At 37.9% G+C, this 23,669-nt stretch overlaps 1 protein-coding gene across 1 annotated transcript in view; it reads right to left on the bottom strand.

Moving 5' to 3' along the window:
• RASSF4 (Ras association domain family member 4) overlaps positions 1-23,669 on the bottom strand; it is a 479,342-nt gene that overhangs the window by 166,664 nt on the left and 289,009 nt on the right. Inside the window, exon 3 of the mRNA XM_053692194.1 lies at positions 19,443-19,509. Within this exon, the coding sequence (XP_053548169.1) occupies positions 19,443-19,501 (59 nt within the window). The 5' untranslated portion in view covers positions 19,502-19,509. The remainder of the gene's footprint in view (positions 1-19,442; positions 19,510-23,669) is intronic.

The raw sequence follows: 23,669 nt of genomic DNA, 5'->3' as shown, positions 1-23,669 counted from the left end.
CAACCTCAGTTTTCTGTCACGAATAGCAGCTGGCTGGATTCTGTCGAAAGACTATATTTTAAACAACCGTCTTGAGATAAATATATGTAGTCCCTATATCCCTTTAGCTCTTTTACATTCCTTTCCCAAGGAGCTTCCGTCAGAAATTAAAAGATTAAAAGCAATCTACAACCCTATCAGGGCATGGTGGAGGATTGTAAAAATTCTTTCAATTAAGTCCAAGATTTCGTACTACCTACCCCTGATAGGGAACCCAAAATTCCAACCTGGGTTACATTCTGAAGTCTTTAGCAGATGGCATAAGAATGGGTTAAATAAACTGGCACTCCTGACAGACAGAGATAGAAAAAGTATTAAAACATTTGAAACATTAAAAAGGGAATTTAACCTGCCTAATAAAGACTTCTTCGCTTACTTACAGATAAGGCATTTTCTATCTGAACTAATCAGAGAAAAAGGCTGGAGTTGGGAATTAGGCAAACTTGAAAATTGGCTTATACTCATGAAGGCCGATCATATGTCTATTTCTGTGGGATATCACTTTTTAAGTGTCGGCAGGGGTAATCTTAACTTGGCAAGAATAGTTTCAGCATGGCCCTCATTGTCAGCACACAATAGGGTTGACCCCAAAACCTTGCAACATTCCATAGCTAAGGTGGCTAGGATAACGCTCTCTGCTACATGGCGGTAAGCACATCTCAAATTACTTCACAGGGCATATTTCACCCCGGAAAAGGGTCTTAGGGTGCACAACTCGAGCTTTAACAAATGCCCTAAATGCTCTTTCCCAGCAGCTAACATACAGGGAGTGCAGAATTATTAGGCAAGTTGTATTTTTGAGGATTCATTTTATTATTGAACAACAACCATGTTCTCAATGAACCCAAAAAACTCATTAATATCAAAGCTGAATATTTTTGAAAGTAGTTTTTAGTTTGTTTTTAGTTTTAGCTATTTTAGGGGGATATCTGTGTGTGCAGGTGACTATTACTGTGCATAATTATTAGGCAACTTAACAAAAAACAAATATATACCCATTTCAATTATTTATTTTTACCAGTGAAACCAATATAACATCTCAACATTCACAAATATACATTCCTGACATTCAAAAACAAAACAAAAACAAATCAGTGACCAATATAGCCACCTTTCTTTGCAAGGACACTCAAAAGCCTGCCATCCATGGATTCTGTCAGTGTTTTGATCTGTTCACCATCAACATTGCGTGCAGCAGCAACCACAGCCTCCCAGACACTGTTCAGAGAGGTGTACTGTTTTCCCTCCTTGTAAATCTCACATTTGATGATGGACCACAGGTTCTCAATGGGGTTCAGATCAGGTGAACAAGGAGGCCATGTCATTAGATTTTCTTCTTTTATACCCTTTCTTGCCAGCCAAGCTGTGGAGTACTTGGACGCGTGTGATGGAGCATTGTCCTGCATGACTTCTTCCTGTACCACTGCTTGAAGAAGGTGTCTTCCAGAAACTGGCAGTAGGACTGGGAGTTGAGCTTGACTCCATCCTCAACCCAAAAAGGCCCCACAAGCTCATCTTTGATGATACCAGCCCAAACCAGTACTCCACCTCCACCTTGCTGGCATCTGAGTCGGACTGGAGCTCTCTGCCTTTACCAATCCAGCCACGGGCCCATCCATCTGGCCCATCAAGACTCACTCTCATTTCATCAGTCCATAAAACCTTAGAAAAATCAGTCTTGAGATATTTATTGGCCCAGTCTTGACGTTTCAGCTTGTGTGTCTTGTTCAGTGGTGGTCGTCTTTCAGCCTTTCTTACCTTAGTCTCTGAGTATTGCACACCTTGTGCTTTTGGGCACTCCAGTGATGTTGCAGCTCTGAAATATGGCCAAACTGGTGGCAAGTGGCATCTTGGCAGCTGCACGCTTGACTTTTCTCAGTTCATGGGCAGTTATTTTGCGCCTTGGTTTTTCCACACGCTTCTTGCGACCCTGTTGACTATTTTGAATGAAACGCTTGATTGTTCGATGATCACGCTTCTGAAGCTTTGCAATTTTAAGAGTGCTGCATCCCTCTGCAAGATATCTCACTATTTTTGACTTTTCTGAGCCTGTCAAGTCCTTCTTTTGACCCATTTTGCCAAAGGAAAGGAAGTTGCCTAATAATTATGCACACCTGATATAGGGTGTTGATGTCATTAGACCACACCCCTTCTCATTACAGAGATGCACATCACCTAATATGCTTAATTGGTAGTAGGCTTTCGAGCCTATACAGCTTGGAGTAAGACAACATGCATAAAGAGGATGATGTGGTCAAAATACTCATTTGCCTAATAATTCTGCACTCCCTGTAGAACATATGTTTTGGTTTTGTCCAAAAGTGAGGAACACTTGGCGCAAATTAGAATATTGGTTGAATAGGATATTTAAAACGCTACCTATAACTCTTACATTATCTCAGGTGATATTATGCATGGATGATTTAAACAAACGTCATCCTAATGATAAAATGATATCTATCTCTATTTTAGCTACTAGATACTTAATATGTAAAAAATGGAAAATGCGTTCTGTACCAAGTGTGGCGGAAATTCAGAATTGTTTGAAAAAACAATGTTTATTAGAACAAAAAGACACAGATATTAATAATGAAGAGGACATAAGGAATTTCTTTATCAAATGGTCAGTATATATTAAGTAACTCCCTGAAAGTGAGAGAGAATATATGATCTTCCCTTTTCAAAATTCAGAACTAGTACTGCTGGGTATATGGTAGATGGACTGCTGGGGGGAGACGGGAGAATTGTGTTTTCCCCTTCCCTTTTTTCTTTTCCTTCTTTCCTTTTCTTTTTACCTCAAACAAGAAAACCCCAATATAAGATGGTTTATGGCAAGAATGTCTCCTTTTATTTGTAGACTCAAAGGAAAATATTTTTACTTTTTCACTCCTCTTTCTGAGGAAAATTGTCGGTTAGTGGATATTTAATATAACCTGCCTTTTCTTCTCGCTTTTCTTTTCTTCTTCTCCTTGCTATTTGAGTCGAACCTTTAGAAGATGATAATTGTTTTTTTTTTGTTTTTTTTTCATAATGTTATGAATTAAGTCTGCATCATTGTATAAACTGCCATCTTTGTTGGTTAATAAAGAACAATTAAAAAAAAAAAATTGCATGCTCTATCTGATCTGTAAGTTTAATATGACATCAACTATGCATGAGCTAAAAATTCTATAACAAATGGACATAAAATAATTAATAATTGTCAGTATATTACTTGTAGTATTATGGGCTAGATTTATTAAATACTGGGCCACAGGCTTGTACATCTTCGCCCCTGTTCACCCAGTATGGTAGCTAGTGTGCAACGCCGTCCCTGCTCATGCACAGAAAAATCACACCTGAGCAGGGGCTGTCAATCTCCCCGGTCGGAAAAGTCTGGAGGGATTGAGATACGCCACCACCCCAAAAGTATACTTACCTTCCGTTCCTCGCCAACCTCTTGTGATATTTTTTCTCAAAAGTGCCTCAAAGATGCGAAGTATAATCACAGCGTGCCCGATCTCTGCATTGAACATTGAAATGTAGCGTGCTCCCGCAGCTGTAGGCTGCTTTACCCAGAGCGGAGGCGCACTACATTTAGCTCAATGGCATGATCGGGCATGCTGTGATTAGACAGTGCGCCCATGATGCGCTTTTGAAAAAAACACAGAATCAGAAGAGGCTGGTGACAAGCAGTAGGTAAGTATAACTTTGGGGTTAAATCTCACACATCACTTTCATTTTTGAAGGTGTTGCTAGGATAATGTTACATAACTCTGCACAAAGCGCAGAATTTTGTAACATTATTTTTTAAGTTATCTGTCCATTTAATATAAAAATGGGATAATGCTAAAAATTACAGCTAATGGTCTCTGGTATGTGAAAGGGACAGTCAACACCAGAATTTTTGTTGTTTAAAAATATAGATAATCCCTTTATTACCCATTCCCCAGTTTTGCATAACCAACAAAGTTATAATAATACGCTTTATCTCTGTAATTACCTTGTATCTATGCCTCTGCAGACTGCCCCCTTATTTCAGTTCTTTTGACAGTTGCATTTTAGCCAATCAGTGCTGACTCCTAAGTAACTTCACGTGCTCAATCTTATCTATATAACACACATGAACTAACGCCCTCTAGTGGTGAAAAACTGTCAAAATGCATTCAGATTAAAAGGCGGCATTCAAGGTCTAAGAAACCAGCATATGAGCCTACCTAGGTTTAGCTTTTAACTAAGAATACCAAGAGAACAAAGCAAATTTTATGATAAAAGTAAATTAGAAAGTTGTTTAAAATTGCATGCCCTATTAGAATCATGAAAGTTCATTTTGGACTTGACTTTCCCTTTAATTGTATTACCTTGAAAGGTTACTTCCAACTTGAAGGGAAAGTTACAAGTTGAACTGAAAGTTACAAGTTGAACTGAAAGTTACAAAGTGAATCAAATGTTGGAAAACAGCCTCATGTATTAATGATTTTAGGGAAAAAAACATTTAAAATAGAGAACTGCAACTTCTATTTTAAGTTATTTCCCTTGCTTCAAATGTTTATTCTCACAGACTTAAATCCCTGCTTTTAAAGGGATAGAAAGGTAAAAAAAGGAAACAGGGGACAGTCAACACCAACATTGTTATTGTTTAAGAAGATAGATAACACCTTTACTACCCATTCCCCAGCTTTGCACAACCAACATTGTTATATTAATATACTTTATAACATTTAATCCTCTAAATTGCATGCTTGTTTCAAAGTCACTACAGACAGCCTCTTATCACCTGCTTTATTATTTGATTTTCACAACAGGATAATGCTAGTTCATGTGAGCTATATGGATAACATTGTGCTCTCTCCTGGAGTTGTGCACAACACAGCACTAATTGGCTAAAATGCAAGTCAATAGATAATAAATAAAAAAATCTATGTGGGTCTGAAGTTCTCTCAAAACTCTCATACTGTATTCTGTATTTTATACCTGTATCACTGATTTATCTCACCTACTGTATGCAGATGAAGTTTGTTCAAAATTCCCTATACACTTAAAGGGATAAAGTAAAAAATTAAATGTTACCGATTTATAAAGAGCATGTAATTTTAAGAGACTTTCCAATTTACATTCATTTACAAATTGTGCACAATCTTTTCAAATGCACATTATCTGAAGCAACAGTTCCTACTGAGCATGTGCAAAGTTTGCAGCATATACATATATGAGTCTGAGATTGGATGATGGCTGTCACATGATACGGGGGGGGGGGGTCAGCAAATTGAAGGCAATTATGATTTTTTTCAGAATAAAACATACTGCTCATTTAAAATTCAGAGTTAATGCTACTGCAATGCCTGTTTTTATTATGAACATGTTGAAAATGCAATTCTACTGTTTTTAATAATCCTTTAATAGGACAGTCTAGTCCAAAATAAACTTTCATGATTCAGATAGGGCATGTAATTTTAAACAACGTTCCAATTTACTTTTATCATCAATTTTGTTTTGTTCCCTTGGTATTCTTAGTTGAAAGCTAAACCTAGGAGGTTTATATGCTAATTTCTTAGACCTTGAAGGCTGCCTCCTATATGAATACATTTTGACAGTGTTTCACCACTAGAGGGTGCTAGTTCATGTGTGTCATATAGATAACACTGTGCTGATTGGCTAAAATGCAAGTCTGAAATAAGGGGGCATTTTGCAGAGGCTTAGATACAAGGTAATCGGAAAGGTAAAAAAGTGTATTAATATAACTGTGTTGGTTATGCAAATTTAGGGAATGGGTAATAAGGAGGTTATATATCTTTTAAAACAATGCATATTCTGTTGTAGACTGTCCCTTTAACTCTCAGGAGAGTAATGTCTGCTAAACTAGAACCAAATACAAATGAAAGAGTAGTGAAAACATTTCAGTTTCATTTGTCTTTGCTGCTAAATGAAAACATATATCCCCCTGTTAACCTCACTCTCCTCTGTGAAATTCTGTATCACAGAGAGCCTTATTACTTGTATGTGAGGCAGCTCTCATCTATCTGGGACTTAGAGAATTCAGTGAGTTCTGCCACTGTGAAAATTGCACAATAATTTCATTACAATCTAGAGGGATTTGGACCCTTATATATTCAGGGCTTAGTTATTCAGCAACCACAGATTATAGTGGGCAACTACACTAGCCATTCTTGAAAGTGAATTAGTTCATCCAACAGTGCAGAAGCCCAGACAAAATGGAATTCTGTGCACACTTTAGTCCACATTGGAAAACTATTAGACAGGCAGTGGAGGTTCACTGATTCACTGATTTCTCACCAACTAAACCTCATTGGTGTCAGCTGCACTAAATATAGAAAGAAACTAATTTTCATGCCCAGTGTTCCATTTAGTAGAAAGAAAAATTAATGAGATTTAAATTAAAAATAAAAACAACCAAACAGAAATTGGAAATAGAAAATATGTTTTACTACTATTTTCCCCTGGAATGCTTTTACCTTTGTGGTGACATTTGTTAGAACCCCTATGTTATGCCTAGATTCACCACTGAGGTTAAGTAACAAATTGGGTTTTAGATTCCTTAAATTATTTTGCAGATCTTATATGTTAAAGGAACATGAAACCCAAAAAATGTTCTTTCATGACTCACATGGATCATACATTTGTGAACAACTTTCCAATATACTAGCTATTTAAATTTTTCTTCATTCTCTTGGCATCCTTTTTTGAAGGAGCAGCAATACACTACTGGGAGCTAGCTGAACACATTGGTAAGCCAATCAGAAGAGGCAAATGTGTACAGCCACTAATCAGCAGCTAGCTCCAAGCTCCTGAGCCTACCTATGTATGCTTTAAAACAAAGGACACCAACAGATTGAAGACAATTAGATAAAAGAAGTGAATTGGAAATGTTAAAATAATATATCTGAATAATGAAAGAAAATGTTAGGTTTCATGTCCCTTTAACTATACAAAAGAGTAATAGTAAGTGCCAGCATATTATAAGCACAATGCTGTCATAGGCAGTAAACCCCTGTCTATTGCCTATGCTTTATGTGGTGGTCCCATTTGGAGTAGATACCTCTTTTTTAAACACCCTTGATGTAGTAGACAGATTTATTGTATGCTGTCAACCTCTATACTTTGAATACTAGAGTTAAATGAATATAAAACCTAAATTTTTTCTTTCATGATTCAGAGCATATCATTTTAAATAACTTTCTAATTTACGTCTATCTAATTTTATTTGTTCTCTTAGTATGTTTTGTTGAAAAAGTAAATTTATGCTTACCTGATAAATTAATTTCTTCTACGATATGACGAGTCCACGGATTTCATCCTTACTTGTGGGATTTATCCTCCTGCTAACAGGAAGTGGCAAAGAGCACCACAGCAGAGCTGTATATATAGATCCTCCCTTCCCTCCACCTCCAGTCATTCGACCGAAGTTCGGAAGAGAAAGGAAAAGCCAAAGGTGCAGAGGTGACTGAAGTTTATAAAAAATATAATATAATCTAAATCTGTCTTAAAAATGACAGGGTGGGCCGTGGACTTGTCATATCGTAGAAGAAATTAATTTATCAGGTAAGCATAAATTTACTTTTCTTCTACAAGATATGACGAGTCCACGGATTTCATCCTTACTCGTAAGATACAATACCAAAGCTACAGGACACTGATGAAAGGGAGGGACAAGACAGAGACCTAAACGGAAGGCACCACTGCTTGAAGAACCTTTCTCCCAAAACCAGCCTCAGAAGAAGCAAAAGTATCAAATTTGTAAAATTTGGAAAAAGTGTGAAGAGATGACCAAGTCGCAGCCTTGCAAATCTGTTCAACAGAAGCATCGTTTTTAAATGCCCATGAGGAAGCCACAGCCCTAGTAGAATGAGTCGTAATTCTTTCAGGAGGCTGCTGTCCAGCAGTCTCATATGCCAGACGGATGATACTCTTCAGCCAAAAAGATTGGGAGGTAGCCGTAGCTTTCTGACCCCTACGCTTTCCAGAAAAAACAATGAATAATGAAGATGACTGACGGAAGTCTTTCGTCGCCTGCAAGTAAAACTTCAGGGCACGGACCACGTCCAGGGTATGAAACATACGCTCCTTCTTAGAAGATGGGTTAGGACACAATGAAGGAACAACAATTTCCTGATTAATATTCTTATTAGAAACAACATTAGGAAGGAACCCAGGTTTGGTACGTAAAACCACCTTATCAGAATGGAACATAAGATAAGCGAATCACATTGTAATGCTGAAAGCTCAGAAACTCTACGAGCAGAAGAAATAGCAACCAAAAACAAAACTTTCCAAGATAACAACTTAATATCTATGGAATGCATGGGTTCAAACGGAATCCCTTGAAGAACATTCAGAACTAAATTCACACTCCAGGGTGGAGCAATTGGTCTAAACACAGGCTTAATCCTGGTTAGAAACTGTAATCTGTGAAAAAAATCAATCACAAAAAGAGGGCGTCTCCTAGTGCAACTCTGTGCGAAAGGTTGTAAACACAGGTCAAGTAGATAATGTAATAATCACAAAATGAGCAGCACCCATGTGCTAAATGATGCAGGCTGGGGAATTAACAGTGACCCAGCTACACTGATCCTGCAGCAGGATGTTGGGTCCAGGTACTCCAGAGAATAAGAAAAGCTCAGGCTTCCAAAGAGTTGTTAAAATATGATTTATTTAAAAGTGAGGATATATGCAATATATCCAAACCATAGAAATAACAACAACAAATGTTTAAAAACAGTTGCAACGCGTTTCTCAGCCAGACTGGCTGTTTCATCAGGCAAGATTTGAGTAAAACCCCTGTCCCTGTTCTACTCTTGGAACGGGACGAATTACTCCCATAGTAGAGAGGTCTTTTATACAACGTAAGAACGCCTCTCTTTTTATCTGGTTTACAGACAATCGTGAAAAAAGAAATCTCCCTCTTGGGAGAAAATTTTTGAATTCCAGTTGATACCCGTAGGTCACGATTTCCAGTGCCCAGGGGTCCTGAACATCTCTTGCCCAAGCATGGGCAAAGAAAGAAAGTCTGCCCCCTACTAGATCCGGTCCCAGATCGGAGGCCACCCCTTCATGCTGTCTTTGTAGCAGCAGCGGGCTTCTTGGGTTGTTTACCCTTGTTCCAAGTCTGGTTGGGTCTCCAGACGGACTTGGTCTGAGCAAAATTCCCTTCCTGCTTTGTGGAGGAAGAGGAAGAAGAGGGTACTCCTTTAAAGTTCCAAAGGAACAAAAATTATTTTGTTTATCCCTCATCTTAACAGACTTATCCTGAGGTAGAGAGTGACCTTTACCTCCAGTAATGTCAGAAATAATTTCCTTCAACTCAGGCCTGAATAGGGTCTTACCCTTGAAAGGAATAGCCAAGAGCTTTGACTTAGATGACACATCAGCAGACCACGATTTTAACCATAACGCTCTACGCGCTAAAATGGCAAATCCTGCATTTTTAGCCGCCAATTTAGCAATTTGATAGGCGCATCTGTAATAAAAGAATTAGCTAGCTTGAGAGCCCTAATTCTATCTAAAATATCCTCTAAAGGGGTCTCAATTTTAAGAGACTCTTCTAAGGCATCAAACCAGAAAGCCGCTGCAGTAGTAACTGGAACAATGCAGGCTGTCAGTTGCAAAAGGAAACCCTGATGAATAAATAACTTCTTTAGAAGACCCTCTAATTTCTTATCCATAGGGTCTTCGAAAGAACAGCTGTCCTCAATAGGAATAGTTGTACGCTTAGCCAGGGTAGAAATAGCTCCCTCCACCTTAGGGACAGCCTGCCAAGAGTCCCGAATGGTGTCTGACATGGGATACATTTTCTTAAAATTAGGAGGAGGAGAGAACAGTATACCCAGTCTGTCCCACTCTTTCTTGATAATTTCCGAGATTCTCTTGGGAACCGGAAAAACATCAGTGTAAGAGGGGACTTCTAGATATTTGTCCATCTTACACAATTTCTCTGGTAGTACCATAATAGGGTCACAGTCGTCCAGAGTCACTAAGACCTCCCTAAGTAACAGGCGGAGGTGTTCCAGCTTAAATTTAAAGGACATAATGTCCAAATCTGTCTGAGGTAACACACTTCCAGATTCCGAAAGTTCTCCCTCAGACAAAAGTTCCCTGACCCCCAACTCAGATCCCTGTGAGGGTACATCGGAAATAGCTAACAATGCATCAGAGGACTCAGTATTCACATTGATTCCTGTCCTACTGCGTTTGCCCTGTAACACTGGTAACTTAGACAATACCTCTGTAAGGGTAGTTGACATAACGGCAGCCATATCCTGCAGAGTAAATGATTAGACGCAGTTGAGGAACTCAGCGTCGCTTGGGTGGGCGTTAAAGGTTGTGACACTTGGGGAGAATTTGGCGGCATATCCTGATTCTCTTCAGACTGAGAATCATCCTTAGGCACACTTTCTTTACATAAAATAACATAATTTATGTAAGAACTTACCTGATAAATTAATTTCTTTCATATTAGCAAGAGTCCATGAGCTAGTGACGTATGGGATATACATTCCTACCAGGAGGGGCAAAGTTTCCCAAACCTTAAAATGCCTATAAATACACCCCTCACCAGACCCACAATTCAGTTTAACGAATAGCCAAGAAGTGGGGTGATAAGAAAAAAGTGCGAAAGCATATAAAATAAGGAATTGGAATAATTGTGCTTTATACAAAAAAATCATAACCACCACAAAAAAGGGCGGGCCTCATGGACTCTTGCTAATATGAAAGAAATGAATTTATCAGGTAAGTTCTTACATAAATTATGTTTTCTTTCATGTAATTAGCAAGAGTCCATGAGCTAGTGACGTATGGGATAATGACTACCCAAGATGTGGATCTTTCCACGCAAGAGTCACTAGAGAGGGAGGGATAAAATAAAGACAGCCAATTCCTGCTGAAAATAATCCACACCCAAAATAAAGTTTAATGAAAAACATAAACAGAAGATTCAAACTGAAACCGCTGCCTGAAGTACTTTTCTACCAAAAACTGCTTCAGAAGAAGAAAATACATCAAAATGGTAGAATTTAGTAAAAGTATGCAAAGAGGACCAAGTTGCTGCTTTGCAAATCTGATCAACCGAAGCTTCATTCCTAAACGCCCAGGAAGTAGAAACTGACCTAGTAGAATGAGCTGTAATCCTTTGAGGCGGAGTTTTACCCGACTCGACATAGGCATGATGAATTAAAGATTTCAACCAAGATGCCAAAGAAATGGCAGAAGCTTTCTGGCCTTTTCTAGAACCGGAAAAGATAACAAATAGACTAGAAGTCTTTCGGAAAGACTTAGAAGCTTCAACATAATATTTCAAAGCTCTAACAACATCCAAAGAATGCAACGATTTCTCCTTAGAATTCTTAGGATTAGGACATAATGAAGGAACCACAATTTCTCTACTAATGTTGTTGGAATTCACAACTTTAGGTAAAAATTCAAAAGAAGTTCGCAACACCGCCTTATCCTGATGAAAAATCAGAAAAGGAGACTCACAAGAAAGAGCAGATAATTCAGTTCAAACGGAGGAGCTTGAAGAGCCCCCAGAACCAAATTCAAACTCCAAGGAGGAGAAATTGACTTAATGACAGGTTTTATACGAACCAAAGCTTGTACAAAACAATGAATATCAGGAAGATTAGCAATCTTTCTGTGAAAAAGAACAGAAAGAGCAGAGATTTGTCCTTTCAAAGAACTTGCGGATAAACCTTTATCTAAACCATCCTGAAGAAACTGTAAAATTCTCGGAATTCTAAAAGAATGCCAAGAAAAATGATGAGAAAGACACCAAGAAATATAAGTCTTCCAGACTCTATAATATATCTCTCTGGATAAAGATTTACGAGCCTGTAACATAGTATTAATCACAGAGTCAGAGAAACCTCTTTGACCAAGAATCAAGCGTTCAATCTCCATACCTTTAAATTTAAGGATTTGAGATCCTGATGGAAAAAAGGACCTTGCGACAGAAGGTCTGGTCTTAGCGGAAGAGTCCACGGATGGCAAGAGGCCATCCGGACAAGATCCGCATACCAAAACCTGTGAGGCCATGCCGGAGCTATCAGCAGAACAAACGAGCATTCCTTCAGAATCTTGGAGATTACTCTTGGAAGAAGAACTAGAGGCGGAAAGATATAGGCAGGATGATACTTCCAAGGAAGTGATAATGCATCCACTGCTTCCGCCTGAGGATCCCGGGATCTGGACAGATACCTGGGAAGTTTCTTGTTTAGATGAGACGCCATCAGATCTATTTCTGGAAGCTCCCACATTTGAACAATCTGAAGAAATACCTCTGGGTGAAGAGACCATTCGCCCGGATGCAACGTTTGGCGACTGAGATAATCCGCTTCCCAATTGTCTATACCTGGGATATGAACCGCAGAGATTAGACAGGAGCTGGATTCCGCCCAAACCAGAATTCGAGATACTTCTTTCATAGCCAGAGGACTGTGAGTCCCTCCTTGATGATTGATGTATGCCACAGTTGTGACATTGTCTGTCTGAAAACAAATGAACGATTCTCTCTTCAGAAGAGGCCAAGACTGAAGAGCTCTGAAAATTGCACGGAGTTCCAAAATATTGATCGGTAATCTCACCTCCTGAGATTCCCAAACTCCTTGTGCCGTCAGAGATCCCCACACAGCTCCCCAACCTGTGAGACTTGCATCTGTTGAAATTACAGTCCAGGTCGGAAGCACCAAAAAAAGCCCCCTGAATAAAACGATGGTGATCTGTCCACCACGTTAGAGAGTGTCATACAATCGGTTTTAAAGATATTAATTGAGATATCTTTGTGTAATCCCTGCACCATTGATTCAGCATACAGAGCTGAAGAGGTCGCATGTGAAAACGAGCAAAGGGGATCGCGTCCGATGCAGCAGTCATAAGACCTAGAATTTCCATGCATAAGGCTACCGAAGGGAATGATTGTGACTGAAGGTTTCGACAAGCTGAAATCAATTTTAGACGTCTCTTGTCTGTCAAAGACAGAGTCATGGACACTGAATCTATCTGGAAACCCAGAAAGGTTACCCTTGTCTGAGGAATCAATGAACTTTTTAGTGAATTGATCCTCCAACCATGATCTTGAAGAAACAACACAAGTCGATTCGTATGAGATTCTGCTAAATGTAAAGACTGAGCAAGTACCAAGATATCGTCCAAATAAGGAAATACCACAATACCCTGTTCTCTGATTACAGACAGAAGGGCACCGAGAACCTTTGTAAAAATTCTTGGAGCTGTAGCTAGGCCAAACGGCAGAGCCACAAACTGGTAATGCTTGTCCAGAAAAGAGAATCTCAGGAACTGATAATGATCTGGATGAATCGGAATATGCAGATATGCATCCTGTAAATCTATTGTGGACATATAATGCCCTTGCTGAACAAAAGGCAAGATAGTCCTTACAGTTACCATTTTGAACGTTGGTATCCTTACATAACGATTCAATATTTTTAGATCCAGAACTGGTCTGAAGGAATTCTCCTTCTTTGGTACAATGAAGAGATTTGAATAAAACCCCATCCCCTGTTCCAGAACTGGAACTGGCATAATTACTCCAGCCAACTCTAGATCTGAAACACATTTCATAAATGCTTGAGCTTTCACTGGATTTACTGGGACACGGGAAAGAAAAAATCTCTTTGCAGGAGGTCTCATCTTGAAACCAATTCTGTACCCTTCTGAAACAATGTTCTGAATCCAAAGATTGTGAACAGAATTGATCCAAATTTCTTTGAAAAAACGTAACCTGCCCCCTACCAGCTGAGCTGGAATGAGGGCCGCACCTTCATGTGGACTTAGAAGCTGGCTTTGCTTTTCTAGAAGGCTTGGATTTATTCCAGACTGGAGATAGTTTCCAAACTGAAACTGCTCCTGAGGATGAAGGATCAGGCTTTTGTTCTTTGTTGAAACGAAAGGAACGAAAACGATTATTAGCCCTGTTTTTACCCTTAGATTTTTTATCCTGTGGTAAAAAAGTTCCTTTCCCACCAGTAACAGTTGAGATAATAGAATCCAACTGAGAACCAAATAATTTGTTACCCTGGAAAGAAATGGAAAGTAGAGTTGATTTAGAAGCCATATCAGCATTCCAAGTTTTAAGCCATAAAGCTCTTCTAGCTAAAATAGCTAGAGACATAAACCTGACATCAACTCTGATAATATCAAAAATGGCATCACAGATAAAATTATTAGCATGTTGAAGAAGAATAATAATATTATGAGAATCATGATCTGTTACGCTAAAGTTTCCAACCAAAAAGTTGAAGCTGCAGCAACATCAGCCAATGATATAGCAGGTCTAAGAAGATTACCTGAACACAGATAAGCTTTTCTTAGAAAGGATTCAATTTTCCTATCTAAAGGATCCTTAAACGAAGTACCATCTGACGTAGGAATAGTAGTACGTTTAGCAAGGGTAGAAATAGCCCCATCAACTCTAGGGATTTTGTCCCAAAATTCTAATCTGTCAGACGGCACAGGATATAATTGCTTAAAACGTTTAGAAGGAGTAAATGAATTACCCAATTTATCCCATTCTCTGGAAATTACTTCAGAAATAGCACTAGGAACAGGAAAAACTTCTGGAATAACCACAGGAGATTTAAAGACCTTATCTAAACGTTTAGAATTAGTATCAAGAGGACCAGAATCCTCAATTTCTAAAGCAATTAGTACTTCTTTAAGTAAAGAACGAATAAATTCCATTTTAAATAAATATGAAGATTTATCAGCATCAATCTCTGAGACAGAATCCTCTGAACCAGAATGATGATGTTCATTTAAAAATTCATCTGTATAAAGAGAAGTTTTAAAAGATTTTTTATGTTTACTAGAAGGAGGAATAACAGACATAGCCTTCTTGATGGATTCAGAAACAAAATCTCTTATGTTATCAGGAACATTCTGAACATTAGATGTTGATGGAACTGCAACAGGTAATGGTACATTACTAAAGGAAATATCTGCATTAACAAGTTTGTCATGACAATTAATACAAACAACAGCTGGAGGAATAGCTACCAAAAGTTTACAGCAGATACACTTAGCTTTGGTAGTTCCAGCACCAGACAGCGATTTTCCTGAAGTATCTTCTGACTCAGATGCAACGTGAGACATCTTGCAATATGTAAGAGAAAAAACAACATATAAAGCAAAATTGATCAAATTCCTTAAATGACAGTTTCAGGAATGGGAAAAAATGCCAATGAACAAGCTTCTAGCAACCAGAAGCAAAGAAAAAATGAGACTTAAATAATGTGGAGACAAAAGCGACGCCCATATTTTTTAGCGCCAAATAAGACGCCCACATTATTTGGCGCCTAAATGCTTTTTGGCGCCAAAAATGACGCCACATCCGGAACGCCGACATCTTTGGCGCAAAAGAACGTCAAAAATGACGCAACTTCCGGCGACACGTATGACGCCGGAAACGGAAAAGATTTTTTGCGCCAAAAAAGTCTGCGCCAAGAATGACGCAATAAAATGAAGCATTTTCAGCCCCCGCGAGCCTAACAGCCCACAGGGAAAAAAAAGTCAAATTTTTAAGGTAAGAAAAATAATTGATTCAAGTGCATTATCCCAAATATGAAACTGACTGTCTGAAAATAAGGAATGTTGAACATCCTGAGTCAAGGCAAATAAATGTTTGAATACATATATTTAGAACTTTATAAACAAAGTGCCCAACCATAGCTTAGAGTGTCACAGAAAATAAGATTTACTTACCCCAGGACACTCATCTACATGTTTGTAGAAAGCCAAACCAGTACTGAAACGAAAATCAGCAGAGGTAATGGTATATAAATAAGAGTATATCGTCGATCTGAAAAGGGAGGTAAGAGATGAATCTCTACGACCGATAACAGAGAACCTATGAAATAGACCCCGTAGAAGGAGATCACTGCATTCAAAATAGGCAATACTCTCCTCACATCCCTCTGACATTCACTGCACGCTGAGAGGAAAACCGGGCTCCAACCTGCTGCGGAGCGCATATCAACGTAGAATCTAGCACAAACTTACTTCACCACCTCCATAGGAGGCAAAGTTTGTAAAACTGAATTGTGGGTGTGGTGAGGGGTGTATTTATAGGCATTTTAAGGTTTGGGAAACTTTGCCCCTCCTGGTAGGAATGTATATCCCATACGTCACTAGCTCATGGACTCTTGCTAATTACATGAAAGAAATGCTTTTTACATTGTAAGGCCCTTTCAGTACAAGTGGTACACAAAGTAAGAGGGGGTTCCACAATGGCCTCTAAACACATAGATCAAGGAGTTTCCTCAAGTTCAGACATGTTAAATAGACTAGCAATAGCCACAATATTGGTTTTTAACCTTATTTATTGATTCAAAGAATTTTTAGAAAAAAAATGTACTGCGCCTTTAAATAATAAAAGCGCAACAATTTTACTGTACTGCACCAAAATGATTTTTTAGCACTAAAAAAATTACACAGAGTTGTTCAAATTTGCCAAAAATGATTGCAGCATATGAGAAAAAGCTAAATGATCTTTAAAGGAGTCTTTTTATTCAGAAAATAAACTTTAAACAATGATAACAGCCCCTGCACCTCACCACAGCTCTGCTGTGGCGCCTACCTGCCCCCAGGGTACACAAGATTGACTCAATAACGATCCAGTGACTGATATTCAACCTTAGGTCCCACCGGAGCAAGAGCCTGATGCCTTCTAGAGAGAAGAAACTGCGTGTCTGAGCGTGTGAAATAGGCCCCGCCCACTATGGACGTCGCATCAACAGTCTGCCTAACCGCATGGGAAGCGGTTTGTAATAAGCCATGTGGTCCCCTTCACTCACACTTATATCTTATCCATAGAGTCTGTCACCCAATATTAAATAAATAAAGTGTTACAGCTGCCTCTCCCAGTGTCAAGCCCCTTATAGAGATACATAACCATAGTGTCAATAAGAGTAAAACAGGAATATCAGTAAACACCCTGATCCATATAGGTCTACTGCTTACCCCTTCCCTTACAGGGAATAATGTCAGCCAGTTCTGATATAACAAGTCTCCTCAGAAATAAAAGACTGAGCATACCTCAATGCTGCTTGTAGCATGACACCGTTCTCCACACTAAATATTTCTCTTGCAATACCTTCAGAAGCTCTGTGGGAACCAGAATGGATCTTAGTAATGTCTGCTAAGATCTTCAACCTCAGGGAAGAAAAAGGATCTCTTCATTCCTCTTAGGAATCCAGACTGATGATATCTTCCTGAGGAAAATAGTACTCACCGGTACCATTTTAAAATAAAAAAACTTCTTGAATGAAGAATCTAAAACTAACATCTCACTTTGCCTGTTTTAGTAATAGGAAGAGGTAAAGAGAATGACTGGGGGTGGAGGGAAGGGAGGAGCTATATATACAGCTCTGCTATGGTGCTCTTTGCCACTTCCTGTTAGCAGGAGGTTAATATCCCACAAGTAAGGATGAAATCCGTGGACTCGTCGTACCTTGTAGAAAAAAGCAGGGACGTAAACTAAGGATCATGCTTGTGTCTGGAACAATTTTGTTTAATATTTAGGTTAAAAATGTATGGCATTCAATACACCATCTAGTACAACCATTTTTTTTTTAACCTAGGAAGGCCAATCTAATAGAATAACTTATGCAAAAAGCAAGTTACAAACTAGGACATAAAAGCATATAATATTCAGGTATGAGAAACCTTTGTTTGATAAAAATCCATTCACACAATGCAAAGGAAAGGTTATAAAATATTTTAACACTTGATTCATTTTATTAGCGCCATTTACAAGGTTGTTCAGGGAAGCAAATCTTGAAAAGCCTTTTGGAATACATTTTCCTCGTCTCCTTTGCTGAGACCAATTATAGACAAATATTAATAAGCTTATATTCTGAGCTAGCCAATCACGGTTTAGAACATTGCAGGTTCAGATGTCATCATATTAAAGTTATGATGTGGCATTCCAACCTCTCCGAAGGTAGCACAACCAAACTTATGAAATATATTTTACATCAATACTAGGGAGACAAATATGTATATTGGAATGTTGTTTTAGTTTCCTTAAAGGGACATGAAACCCAAAAAAAATTATTTCAGGATTTAGGTAGAACATACAATTTTAAACAACTTTCCAGTTTGGTTCTATTGTTGAATTTATTTAATTCTTTTGGTATCATTTGTTGAAGGAGCAGCAATGCCCTACTGGTTTCTAACTGAACACATGTGTGAGCCAATGACAATCAATATAAATATGCAGCCACCAATCAGCAGCTAGAACCTAGGTTCTTTGCTGCTCCTGGGCTTACCTAGATAAATCTTTCAGCAAAGGATAACAAGAGAAGGAAGTAAATTAAATAATAGAAGTAAATTGGAAAGTTGTTTAAAATTCTACCTAAATCATGAAAGAAAGAAAAAAATGTAGGTTTCATGTCCCTTTAATCCTTTTATAAGGAGATAACATTTTAAGTTTAATGTCCCTTTAAAGGGACATAAAAATGTTTTTGAAATACACAATGATACATATCAAATAGTGTTAGAAATATTTTTGTAAAGGCAAATTTACAGCTGAAATGATTCTGTTAAAAGTATTAGATTTAATGTAGATCTAACATTCTGGTAAAAATCCATAAAGCTATGTGCGCAAGGATTTGTTGTGAAATCATTTCCTAAGCACCAGTGATGTCACATGACATCAGCACTAAGCATAGGTGGTTGCAGTGTTTATCCCCAAATAGGAAGTAAGTTGTTAGCGATAACCTTTAATACAAACATTTTTCAAAATGCAAGAATATTGGCTAAATGCTTCTAATAAGAAGTATTTCAAATATAAGACTAGGCAAGTAAAATAGTTTTAAAATAGTAAATCCTTTCCTCAGGGTAAACATAGAAAGTTTCTTTTATCTATATGTATGTCAAGACTTTTTTTTAAAAAAAAATGTAAGCAAATATTTCTTCTATGTTTTCTTAGAAACTATTATAATTCTTTTCATAAAACATCAGTTTGTCGACAACTGAATAGACTCGTTTTTTGCCTGTGACTTCACATGCCATTGCATTTATATATTGAAATTGTCACTACTTGAATAAAACTTTAAAAAGAAAAAAAATCTTAAGAAAAAACATTTGTTTGAAAATTAGTTTGTGCATAAAAGATTTGCTAACCCTTTTTCTGTTAACTTTAAAACAACATGAAACAACATTTTATAAAAACAGTATTTCTTGTTAAACTAGAATCTTATTGGTATAAAGAAAAATAAAAAAGGAAAAGTTTGCTATGGTTTTCATACACATGGAACTTTGTCCTGCCTTTCAGCATAACATAGCTCTGGGAGTTGTTCCAAATATGTATCCTGTGTATCAGTTGGGTGAATGCATGCATGTACATGCATGATAAAAAACATTGTATGTATGTGGAATTTTACCGCACCTACCTTAGTATACATTTGTTACTGCTGATCTTCACATACGGATTATAAGACTTGTCTTCCATTCTCTGATCTAGAAAGTACATATCCAGTAATTATTACAATGGCAAACAGGAAGCACATTTTACAAGATTTATTTATTAATTTAGAATAGAATCATTGCATATTATATCAATAAAATGTACAACTATAATCTCCATAGTTATATATTATTAACAAAGCACAAAATAATGTATTATTTTCAATACCCTAGATACATCAAGATAAGTGATTATATTCTAAGGTCCACTACAAGCATCAGAGAAGTCAGGTCATAGTAAGAGATCGTGTGGCACTCTATGGGCTAGACTAGAGTGGAGCGGTAGTTTGAAATCTGGCACGTGCGTTAACTCCGACTTTGGCTACCTGATGTGCTCATTACAAGTTGAAAGTAAAACGTTTTTACTTGTGCTCTAATCCGATACATGCAAAAAGTTTAAGTTACAATATTGTGACTGCGTTAACGTATTCCCCCATAGACACCCAACGAGTTGTGCAAAACCGACCGCATTTAACAAAGTGCTCTAACCCAACAGGAAATATTAATATTTCCTATTCCAATGTTCTTCACGTAACAGAATATGTTCTATTTATTCATAAATACAAACTGTATTTCTAAATATCCCTGATGGATTTTTGTTTTTTTATATCTATATATATATATATATATATATATATATGTATATATATATATATATATATATATATATATATCTATATATATCTATATATATCTATATCTATATATATCTATATATATCTATAAATATATATATATATATATATATATATATATATTCCCTTATGTGAAAAACTAAAATAAAAATGGCTAGTAGTCAGCGCCAAGTGAACAAAGCACACAAACTCACTATAAAAAACGGCCACCTCACAGAGTCAAACAGAAGAATAAATAAATTATGGGGACATAGGAGCACCACCCAAATGGGGCTTAAGTGTGCAGGTGGAAAAGCTGGGCCCAAAGAGATTATCAATATGGGTGTATAATGACCAAAAAACAACACATTGTACTGTATTACTATAGAGCATAGAAATAACATTGTACTGTATTAATAACACATAATACTGTATTAATAAGGAGCAGTGAAAAATACAGACAAAGAATATATAAAAACATAGGTTGTATATAAAAAAAAAAATTGAATCCAAGGAATATATGGAACAAGATTGCTAGAGCTAATCTAATTATTCACAATCTAGAGTAAAATGTTTAAAAAGCAACGGTGAAAAACATATGTCAAACATATGACAAAATAAGGCTATAACAAAAAAACAAAACAAAAAAAAAAAAAACAATAAAGAAAACGATGAATGATATTATTGAATCTGAGCTAAGATAAACGGACGTCCCATATATAAAACAACAATATAGTCCCAAAGTCTATACAGTCACAAAGAGTAAAAAAATCCAGGGGAGGTCCAATGTGGAAGGATCCAGAGAAGAGAGAGGAAAATACTTTTATCCAGGGGAGGAAAATCTTTTATCCAAAACTTCTGGTTCAGAGTAAGAACATCTAAAAGGTACCTGTGGAAGAAAAAAACAAACAGATGCACAAAAACAAAAAAAGCTTGCTAAACTAAAAGTGCTCACCATATACAAATAGGAACTCGAACAGGTATGTCACAGGAGGTAAACACGTTTCGGCCGACTGAGAGGCCTTTATCAAGACTAAAATGTAGGGTTTACAGACAGGAGCTAGGGTTACAGTGAATGGTTAGCAATAGAGATAGGGTTTAAAGACAAGAGCTAGGGTTACAGTGAGGGTTAGCATCAGGGGTCAAGTCCTACAAAAAAAATGTGGGAACTCACCAAGACCCTCCCTCACAATTAATATAGTTTTTATATATATATATATATATATATATATATATATATATATATATATATATATATATATATATATATATAAAAGGGACATGCAGGCATAGGAGCCTGTCAAAATATTAGCACACAAAATTGAGACCAATAGGAGGCATCCCTCTTGATGCCTCCTAGCAAGGGAGCCAATAAGGGAAGGTCAAGTTCTCCTGGTGATTGACAACACCAGGAGAACATGACCAGCATCCGTTTGTTGGCTGTTTTAGGGTCTCAGGTATTGGAAAGGACCTTGACGTGGTACCTGAGCTTGTCCCATTTTTGCAGAGGGGCACTATTTTGGATAAGGGCAAGGGAATTAAAATAATAGTTATAATAGTGGATATGACTAATAATGAGGAACAATTTATTGTGAAATATAGAAAAAAAACAGAAAAAGAAAAAACAGGAACAGACCACTATATAAGGATCCATTCTGTACATAAGGGGAATGACGATGAATGACAATTTTACATTCAGATATAGAGAACAAACATAATCTGTAATGTCAGTACATTAATCACATGAAGTTACAATAAATAAAGATACAATGTATGCACCAACAAAGTAATTCACAATAGTTAAAAGTGAAAATAACAGTTTGTAACATTATCTTACAGATACAGCCTATATCGGTTGTGTAAGATGATCTCCTATAATATAAAAGGCCATGTGTGTTTGTCCGAAGCTGTCATGAGCACTAGAGACAGCACAAGGACAAACACACCTGGCCTTAGAGTCTACCTGATCTGCTGTGGCACGGTGACGGTGGCCGGAAGTGGGCATGGTCGGAAGTGAGCGGGGGCATGGTTGGGGTGGCAGGGGCGGGCACGCGCACACAAGAGAGAGAGGGGTAGGAGATAGACAGAGAGGGGGAGAGAGTAAAAGAGATGGGAAAGAGCTAAAGAGAGCAAAAGAGCAAAAAAGAGGAGGGAGAGAGCAAAAAAGAGTGGGGAAAGAGCAAAAGAGAGGGGAAAGAGCAAAAGAGAGGGGGAGAGAGAGGGGGAGAGGGAGAGAGGGAGAGCAAAAAAAAAGGAGATAGAGCAAAAGAAAGGGGAGAGAGAGGGGGAGAGGGAGAGCGGGGGAGAGGGAGAGCAAAAGAAAGGGGAGAGAGAGAGCAAAAGAGAGGGAGGAGAGACAGAGCGCAAAATAGAGGGGGGGGGGGGAGAGAGTAAGCGCAAGAGAGGGTGAGCAAAAGAGAGAGGGAAGAGAGCAAAAGAGAGAGGGAAGAGAGCAAAAGAGAGAGGGAAGAGAGCAAAAAAGAGAGGGGGAAGAGAGCAAAAGAGAGGGGGAGAGAGAGCAAAAGAGAGGGGGAGAGAGAGCAAAAGAGAGGGGGAGAGAGAGCAAAAGAGAGGGGGAGAGAGAGTAAAAGAGAGGGGGAGAGAGAGTAAAAGAGAGGGGGAGAGAGAGTAAAAGAGAGGGGGAGAGAGAGTAAAAGAGAGGGGGAGTGAGCACAAGAGAGAGGGGGGAGAAAGCGCGAGAGAAGGGGGAGAGAGCGCGAGAGAAGGGGGAGAGAGCGCAAAAGAGATGGGGAGAGAGCGCAAAAGAGAGGGGGAGAGAGCGCAAAAGAGAGGGGGAGAGAGAGCTTGCAAAAGAGAAGGGGAGAGAGCACAAAAGAGAGGGAGAGCAAAAGAGAGGGGGGGAGAGAGCAAAAGAGAGGGGGGAGAGAGCAAAAGAGAGGGGGAAAGAGAGCAAAAGAGAGGGAGAAAGAGAGGGGGAAAGAGAGAGCAAAAGAGAGGGGGCAGATAGAGCAAAATAGAGGGGGAGGGAGAGAGAGCAAGGGGTGGGACTAGTATATATATATATATATATATATATATATATATATATATATATATGTATATATTATATTATATATTATATAAAAGAACAGCCCGAGTTCCAGGTGAGACACATGAAAAGTATACTTGAAATATACATCAGATAATTTCACTGAAAATATGAAATACACATCAAATACTTTAAAAACTAGAAGAGGAGAGGTTCCCACATTCAATTGGCGGTCCATCTAAATTCAACTAATAAGTGGCTACGGGTTAAAGATAAACCCTCTATATGAACTATATGTGACAACATGTCACAAAATGGATAAATATGGAAAAAAGAAATTAATATTCTGAGGTATGAGCCCTTGTCCTGAACCCCTATATAATCTGTAAAACCAATAGAAAAACCAACAGAAAACAGATTGTTTTTTTCTGTTGGTTTTACAGATTAGTTGAATTTAGATGGACCCCCAATTTAGTGTGGGAACCTCTCCTCTTCTAGTTTTTACAGTATTTAATGTGTATTTCATATTTTCAGTGAAATTATCTGATGTA

This window comes from Bombina bombina, chromosome 9, assembly GCF_027579735.1.
Source record: "Bombina bombina isolate aBomBom1 chromosome 9, aBomBom1.pri, whole genome shotgun sequence".
NCBI lineage: Eukaryota > Metazoa > Chordata > Amphibia > Anura > Bombinatoridae > Bombina > Bombina bombina.
The sequence above is the reverse complement of the archived record's forward strand: the minus strand, read 5'-3'. Positions and strand labels throughout refer to the sequence as shown.